Source organism: Myotis myotis, unplaced genomic scaffold, assembly GCF_014108235.1.
Source record: "Myotis myotis isolate mMyoMyo1 unplaced genomic scaffold, mMyoMyo1.p scaffold_m19_p_4, whole genome shotgun sequence".
NCBI lineage: Eukaryota > Metazoa > Chordata > Mammalia > Chiroptera > Vespertilionidae > Myotis > Myotis myotis.
In genome coordinates, this window is record NW_023416346.1 from 4697966 (window position 1) to 4710952 (window position 12987).

General features: G+C 49.0%; 1 protein-coding gene across 1 annotated transcript; it reads right to left on the minus strand.

Moving 5' to 3' along the window:
• Positions 1-415: 415 nt before the first annotated feature.
• On the minus strand, positions 416-12780 carry DIPK2B (divergent protein kinase domain 2B). Its single transcript, XM_036306056.1, has 5 exons — positions 12455-12780; positions 9813-10077; positions 3510-3683; positions 2338-2626; positions 416-1045 (listed from the first exon to the last, which is right to left on the minus strand). The coding sequence occupies exons 1-5, from the start codon at positions 12667-12669 to the stop codon at positions 705-707; spliced, it is 1284 nt and encodes a 427-aa protein (XP_036161949.1). The 5' UTR covers positions 12670-12780; the 3' UTR covers positions 416-704.
• Between the last annotated feature and the right edge of the window lie 207 nt (positions 12781-12987).

Genomic DNA, 12987 nt, shown 5'->3' on the forward strand with positions numbered 1-12987 from the left:
GTCTTCTTACCCTGAGGTTGTGTGCGTGGCGGGGGGTGGGGGGGGGGCGGCAGAAGGGCTAGCTCAGGGCCACGGGGAGCAGGAGTGGGCCCCTTTTGTCTGAGTGTAACCTAACATGCTACTGGCCAGGGGCCTCCCTCTCCACACCAGCCTCTGGACCTCGCTGTCTGTCTCATTCTCCCGCCTGTGTGCTTCTGAACATGCTTTATAGCAGCTGGGCTGAGGGAGGGAGGGAGCATGTTTCCCTGACTCTTCACATCTGTCTTCTTCCGCTAAGTTAAGAGTCTTTTTTTTTTTTAATCCTCACCAGAAGATATTCTCATTGATTCTTAGGGAGAGTGGGAGAGAGAGGGAGAGACAGAGAGAAACATCGATGTGAGAGAAACACATCGACTGGTTGCCTCCTGCATGTGCCCTGACCAGGCCCGGGCGGGGGAGGAGACTTCAACCAAAGTACATGCCCTTGACCGGAATTGAACCTGGGACCCTTCGATCTGCAGGCTGATACTCTGTCCACTGAGCCAAACTGGCAAGGGCCACACCTGGATCTTCTGATGCCAAACCCTGGCTCTTTTGTGATGTTCCAGCCAATGAGGCCAGTGCCAGTGCTGCACAACCGCCCTCCTGTTGCTGGAATGTTCCTCAGTGCCTGGGAATGGAGAGCGGAGGATGTGGTCCCTGGAGGCCAGCCAGGCTCCAGCCTCTCAGAACTTGTCATTATACCTGCAGTCTGGGTAGCGGTAGGCGAATCTGGGGTCACAGGTTCTCAGGGGTCTCAAGATGCTCTTCAGCTGGCTGGCGGCCTCCAGGACTTCGGGGTCCGGGCGGTTGCCCTCCCCACACTTGGCCAGGAGGACATCGATCTGCTCCTGCGCCGGAGAGGGGAACTTCCCCTGGAGCAGCGGAGGCAGGATCTGCCGACACACCAGCACCAGGCTCTGCTTCTCGGGGATGGAGTCACAGGAGGGCAGCTCGGCCTGGCAGCCGGTGGCCAGGCAGCTGAAGATGTCTTTGTTCTCTGCTGCCCTGGCGGCTGCTTGGCTGCCTAGAAGAGAAGCATGAAATGCTACACATCCTACAACCTGTTCTCCTGCGGGGAGATGCCGCTAATTAGAATTGCTGGGCGAAGTGGTGTAGTCTCCCAGCATCTCCTGTCACCAGGAGATTTAGGGCTCAGGGACCCAAAGGCCCTGCTAAGAACGACATGGGAGGAGCTCTCTTTGCTACAGTTGGCCGAGGCCAGGGCCTGGAAACACACTTATCCCTCCCAGCAGTTGGGCTTGCAACTATAGGGCTCACCCCCATCTTGCGATTCTCCCATTCTTACTATTAAATTAGGGAAATCAGGAAATACAAAGTCGGGAGAAAGCACAGGTAAACCAGAATATGTATTCAATGGGGCTGGCATTCCGTGGTTTACATATCCTGAATATTCTGGAATTGGCCTCATTTCTTCTAATGAAAGCAAACCAGGAAATGAGTTAGTGTGGTTTAATTGGTCTGTCTTTGTAGGCTTTCTCATGAAAAGTCCTCTGTTGCCCGGCCTGTGTGGCTCAGTGGTTGAGCATCAACCTATGAACCAGGAGGCCATGGTTCGATTCCCGGCCAGGGTTGTGGGCTCGATCCCCAGTGTGGGGCGTGCAGGAGGCAGCCAATCCATGATTTTCTCTCATCATTGATGTTTCTCTCTCTCTCTCCCTCTCCTTTCCTCTCTGAAATCAATAAAAATATATGAAGAAATTAAAATAAAAAGTTCTCTGTCCTATCATTGAGCTCACAACACTCGGTTACCGTTAGAGACTGGGATGCTCCAAGGCCTCCAGGACCCCGATGAGCCTGTGCACACAGTGGAAAACATGAGTCACTCCTAGACCTCATGCGGTGCCATGCTTTTTAATTGGAAACTTTCTAAAAGGCAAAGGTGCCAAAATGGATTGCAACGTGTACAAGTGGCTCAGCCAGATCTTTAAGTTTCAGATAAAGGCTGAAAGCATCTGATGAGAAAGGCACTGAGAGGGAGATGGATCCAGGGGTGGTGTGTGTGTGTGAGGAAGGGCATGGCAGGGCAGGTCCCCGACCACACACACTGAATTGGGCCACAGCATCGCCCCCCCAGCCCCCCCCTTGGACAAGGTCAAGGCCAGTTCCCCTCTGGAGTTGGACTTGGAGCAGGGATTCTAGAGGGGGAGAGGGACATCTGACATGAACTTGGGGTGCTCTCACTATGACATACGGAGACTGGAAAGGCCCAGTGGCACCACCCCCGGGCACCCCTCCAAGCTCCTGTCACTCTGACTTCCCTTCTGACAGCTGCTCAGCTGGGCCCCTGCTGAGTACCTTCCTGCCTGTCGATGACGCCCAGGGCACTGGCATCCCGGATGAACAGATGCCCGTTGTTAAAGATGCCAAACATGGAGGCATCCACGTGGGTGAAGTAGAGGAAGTAGTTCAGATCGTTGTTCCGCAGGGACTCCAGGATCCTGAGGAGCTGATGGGCCAGGTCGGCTGCCTGGTCGGGGGGCGCAGCATAGAATTCCTGCAGCGGGCTGGTGCTGCTGCTGACCAGGAACCGGCCGCAGGAGCCCAGGTACTTGGGCAGCGGCCACCCCTCAGCTCCAGGGAAGATCTGCCAAGGCAGGAGGAGGACGGAGCATTAGAGGGTTGGAGAGAGAACAGTCACAGACACAGCACGTCCTCTCTCTCCCCCCCTTCCTTTCTCTCTCTCTCTCTCTCCTCTTCGAACAAGGCAACACCCCACCCCATCCCTGCCCCCTTTTTTGTTCTTGTTTCAGATGAATAGATTTGGAAGAAGCTCTTATTGCCATGCGGTAGATTGCATTTTAACAGTGTCCCAAGTAAGATATGAGAATGTTGAGGCACTTGCCAGGATTTTAGATGGGATTCGGATTCAGGAGAATATATTTATTTTAGGAGTTATACAGTTGAAAAAATATGACTACTATTCGAGATTTCACAAATATCACTGCCTAGGAGAGGGAAGAGGGTCAACTTCAGGATGATTTAAAGAAAAATATTTTTAAAAATAACAATGCAGCAGCACCCGGCCAGCATGGCTCAGTGGTTGAGTGTAGACCTATGAACCAGGAGGTCATGGTTCGATTCCTGGTCAGGGCACATGCCCAGGTTGTGGGCTTGATCCCCAGTGTGGGGTGTGCAGGAGGCAGCGGATCCATGATTCTCTCTCCTCATGGATGTTTCTCTCTCCCCCTCTCCCTTCCTCTCTGAAATCAATACAAATATATATATATATATATATATATATATATATATATATATATATATTAAAAAATCTTCCTGGTTTTGGAGGCACTGTCAGAGCTGCCTCCTTCACGGAGCCTTCGGGGCAACCTCGGGCAGTGAGGGTGGCTGATGTCTCCCCATCCATCCAGGCACTAGCATGGCTTGGTTGCCCCAAGGCAGACAGTCCAGGGGAAGCAAGCTCCTCCCAGGCGGGCCCTCCTCGTTGTCCCTTGGGGTCGCCTGCGTACCTGTAGGAGGATGGGGTGCGCGTTGACAGCCAGCGTGTAGAGCAGGCGCAGCTTGTCGCGGTCTGTGAAGTGGTCCATGAAGATGCTGCCCGCGTCGGCCACCTCCGCGTAGCGCCGGACCACGCGGTCCAGGAGGCGCTGAGATGGGCAGCGCAGGAGAGGGCTGGGCAGGCCCTGCGGGCGGGGGGTGGGGGAGCAGGTCAGGGCATGGGCAGGCCCTGCTGGTAGGGGACACCCTGGGGTGGGGGTGGGGGGGCAAGTGGGCCCTGGGAGGAGACAGACCCAGGAAGGGGGGGTGGGGTTGTCAGCCATCCTGTTTGCTGTGACTGAAGGTTTCCTGAGACATGGGGCTTTCAGTGCTAAACCTGGGAAACAAAGGTGTTTGGTGACCGTGACCTTGTTCAACACATGCTTCTGACCCCAGATGAGGAGCAGAATAGACTGGCTGAGGCCGGTGGGGATGCCTGCTGATCTACCACAGCCAGCACTTAGCAGGGGCCTTCTGTACAGGGTGGGACTGAGAGTGATGGGCACACTTCTTCACCACAATCTACACCAGCGGTTCTCAACCTGTGGGTCGCGACCCGTTTGGGGGTCGAACAACCCTTTCACAGGGGTCACCTAAGACCATCGGAAAACACATATATAATTACATATTGTTTTTGTGATGAATCACTATGCTTTCATTATGTTCAATGTGTAACCATGAAAATACATCCTGCATATCAGATATTTACATGACGATTCATCACAGTAGCAACATTACAGTTATGAAGTAGCAACGAAAATAATGTTATGGTTGGGGGTCACCACAACATGAGGAACTGTATTAAAGGGTCGCGGCATTAGGAAGGTTGAGAACCACTGATCTATAAAGACACTCGAAAGAATCAATGATAAACTAATAGCTATATTGATTATGTTCTAAAAGCTGTTTATTAGATCACAAAACCTCTCAAATTAAAAAAAAAATTTAAATGCTAAAGTTCCTAAAGTCTCAGTGGTTTTAACCCTAAACAAATCCTATGAGTCCAAGTTTAGTTGATTTCAACTCTCTACGATTCCATGATCGGAAGTGGGCTGTGTGTGTATGTGGGGGGGGAGGGGGGAGAGTGGCATCCAGGTCATAATCTTTCTCTGGTTGGCACCTAAAACGCCCATCCATGGTCAGCAAAGGAATCACCATGACTACTTCCCAAGGGTCACAGGGAGCAAAGTGTCATGATCTCATGGTCACAACGCATCTGTGAAGGGGCTGTACCTTCCAGAAGACTCTTCAGCCAGAGGGTGTGTGTGGGTGTCCTGGGCATATTGCCCTGTGTGAGAAGGGCAAGGCATTTCAGTTGCTTAAATTTCCTTTTCCTTCATAGTCATTTCATCTTCAACTTCCATGTTGGATGAGTATGAAAATGCTACAGCCATCAGTCAGCTGTTATTCTCCCCCCCCCCCGATCAATATAGCCATGTTATTTTTATTTATTATTATTTAAAAATATTTTTTATTGATTACAGAAAGGGAGAGATAGAAACATCCATGATGAGAGAGAATCATGGATCGGCTGCCTCCTGCACGCCCCACACTGGGGATCGAGCCCGCAACCCGGGCCTGTGCCCTGACTGGGAATGGAACCGTGACCTCCTGGTTCCTAGGTCAATGCTCAAGCATTGAGCCACACCAGCTGGGCGATAGCCATGTTATTTTTAAAGGACAAATGCAATGTTTAGTCCTTGACCTGGTAGCCTGTGAGAGATGAAAATATTTATAGCCTGAAAACTAACTGTGGCTCCAATATAAAATGTCCATTGTCACTTGAACACTTTATCATAACCTGCCTTGTATCTGAACCAGTTGAATACGGCCTCTCTCTCCCATCAGGGAGTCACCTCCCATGGAGCAGGGGCCTTGTCTTGATACTTCTATACCTTCCTGGGGCCTGTAAACACCCCTTAAGTATTTTTTTAATTAAACTTAAACAAAAGTAAATTTTATTTGTTTCGTATTTACCTCTAAACCTCATTCTGATTAAATTGTTAATGTGCATTTTGGTTAATATGCTTATTTCCCTTATTCTATTTAAACAAATAATTGAGATCAAAGAAGTAAAATTGTCAGCCATTCTTGTTTAAACAAAGCTTCCGGAACACTCTATACCACCATCTAGTGCAACCATGGGCAAACTATGGCCCGCGGGCCGGATCCGGCCCGTTTGAAATGAATAAAACTAAAAAAAAAAAAAGACCGTACCCTTTTATGTAATGATGTTTACTTTGAATTTATATTAGTTCACACAAACACTCCATCCATGCTTTTGTTCCGGCCCTCCGGCCCAGTTTAAGAACCCACTGTGGCCCTCGAGTCAAAAAGTTTGCCCACCCCTGACTAGTGGGAACAAAGCCTCCATGTCAATCAAGTCCCTTCCCACTTGAGGAAGAGGTGGGGTTTGTGTTTGGAGTAATGTGGGAAGCAGCTGGTAGTTGAGGGATGGGAAAGGACACGGTGGAGGGTCTGTGTTTTCCCCTGATTAGCTGTGTGCTGCTGAGGGTAGTTGGAGGGTCATTGCCTCTACGCCTGGCTTAATAGCAGAGGAAGCCTTCTTTGTGGTGGCTTTTTGAACAAGCACATCATGATAACCTGGGCGGGGTTCTTGGCTGAGTTTCTGTTTGTGGACTAGGAATGTAGGCCGTGAAACACTCCCATCTGAACAATGCAGCTTTTAGAGGATAAAAGTCACGGTTTTGTTAGCCTAAGTGCCACACACACACACACAGGGACACACACACATAGGGACACACATACACAGGGACACACACACACACACAGGGACACACACAGGGACACACACACATAGGGACACACACACACACAGGGACACACACACACAGGGACACACACACACAGGGACACACACACATAGGGACACACACACAGGGACACACACACAGGGACACACACACATAGGGACACACACATAGGGACACACACACACATAGGGACGCACACACACACACATAGGGACACACACACAGGGATACACACACACAGGGACACACACACACACAGGGACACACACACACACAGGGACACACACACACAGGGACACACACAAATAGGGACACACACACACACATTGTGTTGCTTCACCCTTTTGCTAATTCCTGGTCCTGGTTCCTTGGCAGCCTCTGGCTGCAGCGCATGCCTGCAGCTCAGGAGAGTGCGCGTGGCCCTGCAGAAGGGGAACCACGGGCTCCCTGGCTCAGTCTCTGATGGTGGCACCTGGGGCTTTTTGTCCAAGTTGACTTTATTCCTAAGGAGAGCTGACAGTCAAAGTTCTGAGGTTCCTGCATCAGTCAGATCCATCCTGCCTTCAATTTTCTTTTTCTTTTTAAAAAATAGATTTTTATTGATTTCAAAGAGGAAGGGAGAGGGAGAGAGAGAGAGAAACATCAATGATGAGAGAGAATCATGGACCGGCTGCCTCCTGCACGCCCCCTGCTGGGGATCAAGCCTGCAGCTCAGGCCTGTGCCCTGACCAGAATTGAACCTGGGGCCCTTCAGTCTGAAGGCTGGCACTCTATCCACTGAGCCAGACCAGCCAGGGCTTCAATTTTCTTTTGTTTCTCCTCTCCTTCTCTCCCTTTCCACTTCTCTGAGCAAACCCTGTGAGTTTCTTCTCTCAAACACACATTGACACACATGCAGCTATGCTCACTTGAGGGCTCTAGCCTAGATACCTGTTGGAAAGTGGCTTTTGAGGAAATCAGGGAAAGCCCACTTATGTCATATTCTGAGAGAGTCCCTGAGGCTGGCCCCACGGGTAGGCCCTGGGTCATGTGGTATGAGTTGAAAGATGAAGCAAGTCTCCCTACTGTCCATCCTACAGTCTCTCTCCAGTTGGCTCCTGCAACTCCCATATAAATAGAGCAATATCATAATTTTCAAACCAGAAATTAGGATTCGTGTTTAGCCAAATCTGAAATGAATGGTAACTTAGAAATTGCTTTAGTCACATACTCCACCCGAGATCATGGCAAAGGCTGCTTGTGTGGATCGTTATTAAGAAGGATTCGGGGGCCGCGTCTGGATTTAGTGGGAGGGAAAATGCAAGGATGTGTTAGGAAGGTCTGAGCTAGTAATGGGACAGGCTAGACTAGAGGGAGCTGTGTAATATTGGCTTTATAGGCAAAGGGTTCCTTGGAGGGCTAACGGTGAGATGCTGTTAGCTGTTAACATCCTGACGTGAATGAGATGATTAGATTTCGCTGCCCATCACCTCAAGGCTCTAAGACAGCAGTTCTCAACCTGTGGGTCGCGACCCCTTTGGGGGTCAAACGACCCTTTCACAGGAGTCGCCTAAGACCACTGGAAAACACATATATAATTACATACTGTTTTTGCGATTAATCAGTATGCTTTCATTATGTTCAATTTGTAACAATGAAATAGGGGGTCACCACAACATGAGGAACTGTATTAAAGGGTCGCGGCATGAGGAAGGTTGAGAACCACTGCAATAGGATCAGAGAATTGGTGAAATTTTTAAAATGGCTTATTGTTTCTTTTTTAAAATTGAAGTACAATTCACATATTATAAAATTCACCACTATTACTATTTTATTTTATTTGTTTAAAAATATTTTTATTGATTTCAGAGAGGAAGGGAGGGGGAGCAAGAGAGAAACATCAATGATGAGAGAGAATCATTGATCAGCTACCTTCTGCACGCCCCCTACTGGGGATCGAGCCTGAAACCTGGGCATGTGCCCTGACTGGGAATAGAATTGTGACCTCCTAGTTCATCGGTCGACATTCAACCACTGAGCCACGCCAACTAGGCCACTTTAACTATTTTTAAGTGTACAATTCAGTGGCTTTTAGTGCACTCACAGGGCTGTGCATATATCATCACTCTCCAACTCCAGAATTTTTTCACCATCCCCCAAAGAAACCCTGGACCCATGAAGCAGTCACTCCTAATTCTTTCTTCCCCTCAGCCCCTGGCAAACACTAACCTGATTGTTGCCTCTATGGATTTGTCTATTTTGGACATTTCTTAAAAATGGAATCATACAATATTTGTGCTGTTGTGTCTGGCTTCTTTTATTGGCATGATTTTTCCAGGGTTCATCCATGTTGTCGCATGCATCAGTACTTCATTCCTTTCTATGACGGGATAATATTCCATTGTACGGGTATAACATATTTTGTATATGCATTCATTAGTTGATGGACATTTGGGTTGTTTCCACCTTTTGGCTACTCTGAACAGTGCTGCTATAAATATTCATGCACAAGTGTTTGCTTAAGCACCTGTTTTCAATTCTCTTGGGTGGATAAGTGAGTTTGCCCTCCCCCCTTTGTTGATGATGGATAGGTGAGTTTTGATAAGAAGGAAAAAGCAGGAGTTTGGATGCTACCTGCATGGGAAGGAAAGGGTGTAGAGCAGCGGTTCTCAACCTGTGGGTCGCGACCCCTTTGGGGGTCGAACGACCCTTTCGCAGGGGTCGCCTAAGACCACTGGAAACCACATATATAATTACATATTGTTTTTGTGATTAATCAGTATGCTTTCATATGTTCAATGTGTAACAATGAAATTGGGGGTCACCACAACATGAGGACCTGTATTAAAGGGTCGCGGCATTAGGAAGGTTGAGAACCACTGATGTAGAGCTTATTGGTCACGCGGTGGAACCCTAGGGCCAAGGGTCTCTGGAAAGGGGGACAGGAGATGGTGCCAACATGGGATGGCAATGACCTTGATCTTGGTGGATGGAGCAGGAATGGACTTTGTCCACAATTTATAAAACAGCTGTTGAGATTTTCCTGTCTTTTATAAGGAAGGGAAAAATCTCTGCTGGGGATGAAAAGATGGGCTAGGAGAGGGTCAGAATGAAGTGAAAATGGTTATGGCTCTGACTGTGTCTGAACAAGGTGTTAATGGATGCATTTTTGGCAGAAATAAGGAAAGCTTGTTTAGCTGCCGTGAACACAGGATGAGAAAACTGGTAAAGTTTTGGCATAACCGACTGAAGAATGGGACCCGCATATTACAAAACGCCGGGCCGTGCATTTCCAGGCGGATAGACTTTCTGCCAAGTGTCTGCATATCCATAAGCTCATCAGGATGAACGGGTCAATCTCCTTTAGTTCCTTCCTTGTCACAAGCCCCTGTTTCATGGCATTGCTTTGTCCCACCTTAGACAGAACACAACTCCTTTTCCCCAGACAGAGGTGTGAGATGGGAACAGTCACCTCCTCCATCTCGCCCTCCAGTCTTCAGCCACAGGACCAACCCCGCTTACCTGCACCAGGTCGGGCGTGAGGCGCTTGGCCTGCAGCCATTTCTGGAACCTTCCTGTTTTCCTCAGGACACGCTCGATGCTGCAGGTCTTTGGGGCTGCGGCAGAGGCGCAGATTCTCCTGTCTGAGATTTCATGCTGGTGTTTGCTGACCAGCCTGGATATCTCCACGGGGCGCCAGGTTTTGGAATCATCTGAGTAATTTGCAGGGTACGAAGGCAAGTAGCCCAGAGGCAGTTCGACGTGGGTGGCCAGCCAGCTGTCAAACCTGGAAGAAGAGCCCTTTTAGGAAGCAGGGGCCAAGCAGGGACTAGTCACAACACTGCCAGAACCAGAGGCCAGCAGAGCCCCGGGGAGGTGGGGAAGAGGGGGAGACAGCGACACAGGGGACCACAGCTGGTCTGTTCCATCCCTCAGTTTTAGACTGGGGCGCTCTGAACTCTTTCTATGTGAGGACTGCTTTTGTTTCCTCGAATTTAGGGAAGTGTATAGATGGCAGAATAGTCGAGGGAGAGTCATGCCAGACACAAACCTTATCCTCTTGTGCAGCCAGCACAGAAGGACTAGCCATGGCTCTCTGAACTTCTACTCCATGTAAAGACAGCAGCTCTACACTGGCTTGTACCTTTGATTCTCCTAACACCTCCTCCCCCCACTCTACAGATGTGGAGATTGATGCTTACAGAGCTTAAGGACCTTGCCCAAGGTCAGACAATATGTTAGCTTCCCCAATTGTGTTTGTGTCTGGGGGGTGAGGGAGGTGAGGGCGTTCAACTTTCAAAATGCCTTAAAAAAAGCCCTTAATAGGGAAAGTCCACATAAACTCCATGCAATCACTAGCATCTTGCAAAAGAAGTTCAATACTTCTGGCCCAGCCAGTGTGGCTCAGTGGTTGAGCATCCACCTATGAACCACGGTTTAGTTCCCCATCAGGGAACATGCCTTGGTTGTGGGCTCCATCCCCAGTAAAGGGCGTGCAGGAGGCAGCCAATCAATGATTCTCTCTCATCATTGATGTTTCTATCCTTCTCTCCCTCTCTGAAATCAATAAAAAATATATATTTAAAGAAGTCCAACACTTCTGATGATTTTCTATTTGTTATTTTTATTTAGTAACTTAGTTGAATAATCAAATATACCTTTGGTTAATACTGATTGGAAATAAAATTATTTTAAATTAATACTGTCTGGTTAGTCACCGAATCTTATACACCTGAGACAGGTTCTTAGGGTTGGGCAGAAAAGAGACCTATACAAAGGGCCTTGGGTATTGAAAAGGCTGGGAACCACTGTCTACAGGTTTAAGGTCCCAATTCCTGGGCACAGCATTCAAGGCTCCCTGCACCATCTGACTTTTCCAATCCTTCTCCCTCTCTCACGCTTCCACGTATACCCCATGCTCCAGTCACTAAGCGCTTTTCACTTCTTCCCACACCTCTGGGTCTTTGCTTAAGTTGGTCCTTCTACCGGAAGCCCTTCCTTTCCCACTAAATTTCAGCTCAACCTTCCAGGCCTTGCTCAGAATGCTTTTCCCTGGAGAAGCCATTCCCCAGCCCCCATTTGGAATTAATATCCCCTTCTTCTAGTTCCCAGAGGTCCTTTACACTTCGCTTTTGGCCTGCATCAGACCAGGCCTTATTATTGTTATTTGTAACACAGCTCCCTCCGCCTAAACCCCTGGAGGGCAGTGGCCAGAGTGATAGCCATGTTGCTACAACCCCTGCCGGGTCTTGGCCATGATAAAGGCTCAGTGACTGTGTGTTGACAGGCTTGGCTTCCAGAGTGTGATCCCTTCTTTGATGACAGCCATGTGCATTACAATTTACTAACCTTGGCTTTTCCTCCGGTCAAGGCAACATCTCACAACAGAAAACTGGTTCAGAAACTTTGGAGCAAACCAGCCTGGCTTGAATCCCAGATCTGCCACTTATTAGGTGGTGACCTTGAACAAGACCCTTAATCTTGATATGTCTCAGTTTGCTATCCGAGTAATGAATGAAAAACACTAACTCCCAGGATGAAGTGAGTATATCAAAGTAGCTTAAAAAAGTCTGTTACGCCCCAGCCGGTTTGGCTCAGTGGATAGGGCGTCGGCCCTCAGACTGAAGTGTCCTGGGTTTGATTTCGGTCAAGGGCACGTACCTTGGTTGTAGGTTCCTCGGCCCTGGTCGAGGTACGTGCAGGAGGCAACCAATCGATGTGTCTCTCTCACATCAATGTTTCTCTCTGTCTCTCCCTCTCCCTTCCACTTTCTCTAAAAATCAATGGAAAAATATCCTTGGGTGAAGATTAACATACACACATAAAAAGTCTGTCACATAGTAGGTTTTCTATTTTATTCCTCCCCCTTTGAGAAATGAACTTGGTCAATGTCATAGTCCCAGATTACTCCCTTCATATAAAAGAAAACTTTAAGCTCTCACTTCAAAAGGACACTTTGAATTTAGCAATTAGGGCTGGAACTTGGCTTCACACCTGACCCCCCTCTACACCCCAACTTCAACCCGCCGCTACTCTGATTAAATGGCTTTGCTTCAGCTCCCACCCATAAATTACAACATGGCTCCTTTTCAACAAACTCCTGGACGTCTTTCATCACAGGAACAGAATGTTGCCCCTCAGAATGATCTGATTGAGATTCTGACCTTATTTCTTCTTTAAAAAACTTCTTGCAAATAGATGTTCCAATGCAGGCATTGCATTTATCAAGGCCGAGGACAGTCCTTCCCAAACTGTAGCTGGTTCTAGGAGAAGGAGGAGCTGGCGAGGAGACAGCAGAGCCCAGGGCTGAGACCCAGAGCAGCTGAGCCGACCAGCCCAGGCGGAGGGCAGCCGCCCCCGGCCCCAGCTGGGGCTCCATCGGGGCCCAGGCCTCCAGCTGCAGCCTCCAGCTGTCCACTCAGAGCTGGGCAGAGGCAGGTCTTGGCAAAAGCCAGGGGGCTGACTTCAGAGCGTTGACCCTATCCCGGCCTCCCGGATTTCTGTTGGAGGATGCTAAGGAGCTTGGAGCTAATGAGGCCTGGGAGGAGGTGAGGAAGTCCATGGAGGATGCTGATAACCCGGTTTCCAGAGTTACTCTTCCTCTGCCTGTGGTGGCTGCCGCAGGCTGGGAGGGGCTGACTGGCAGATTTGGGGAAGGACAATGATCAGGGCTTCCCTGTGCAGTCCTTTGGACAAA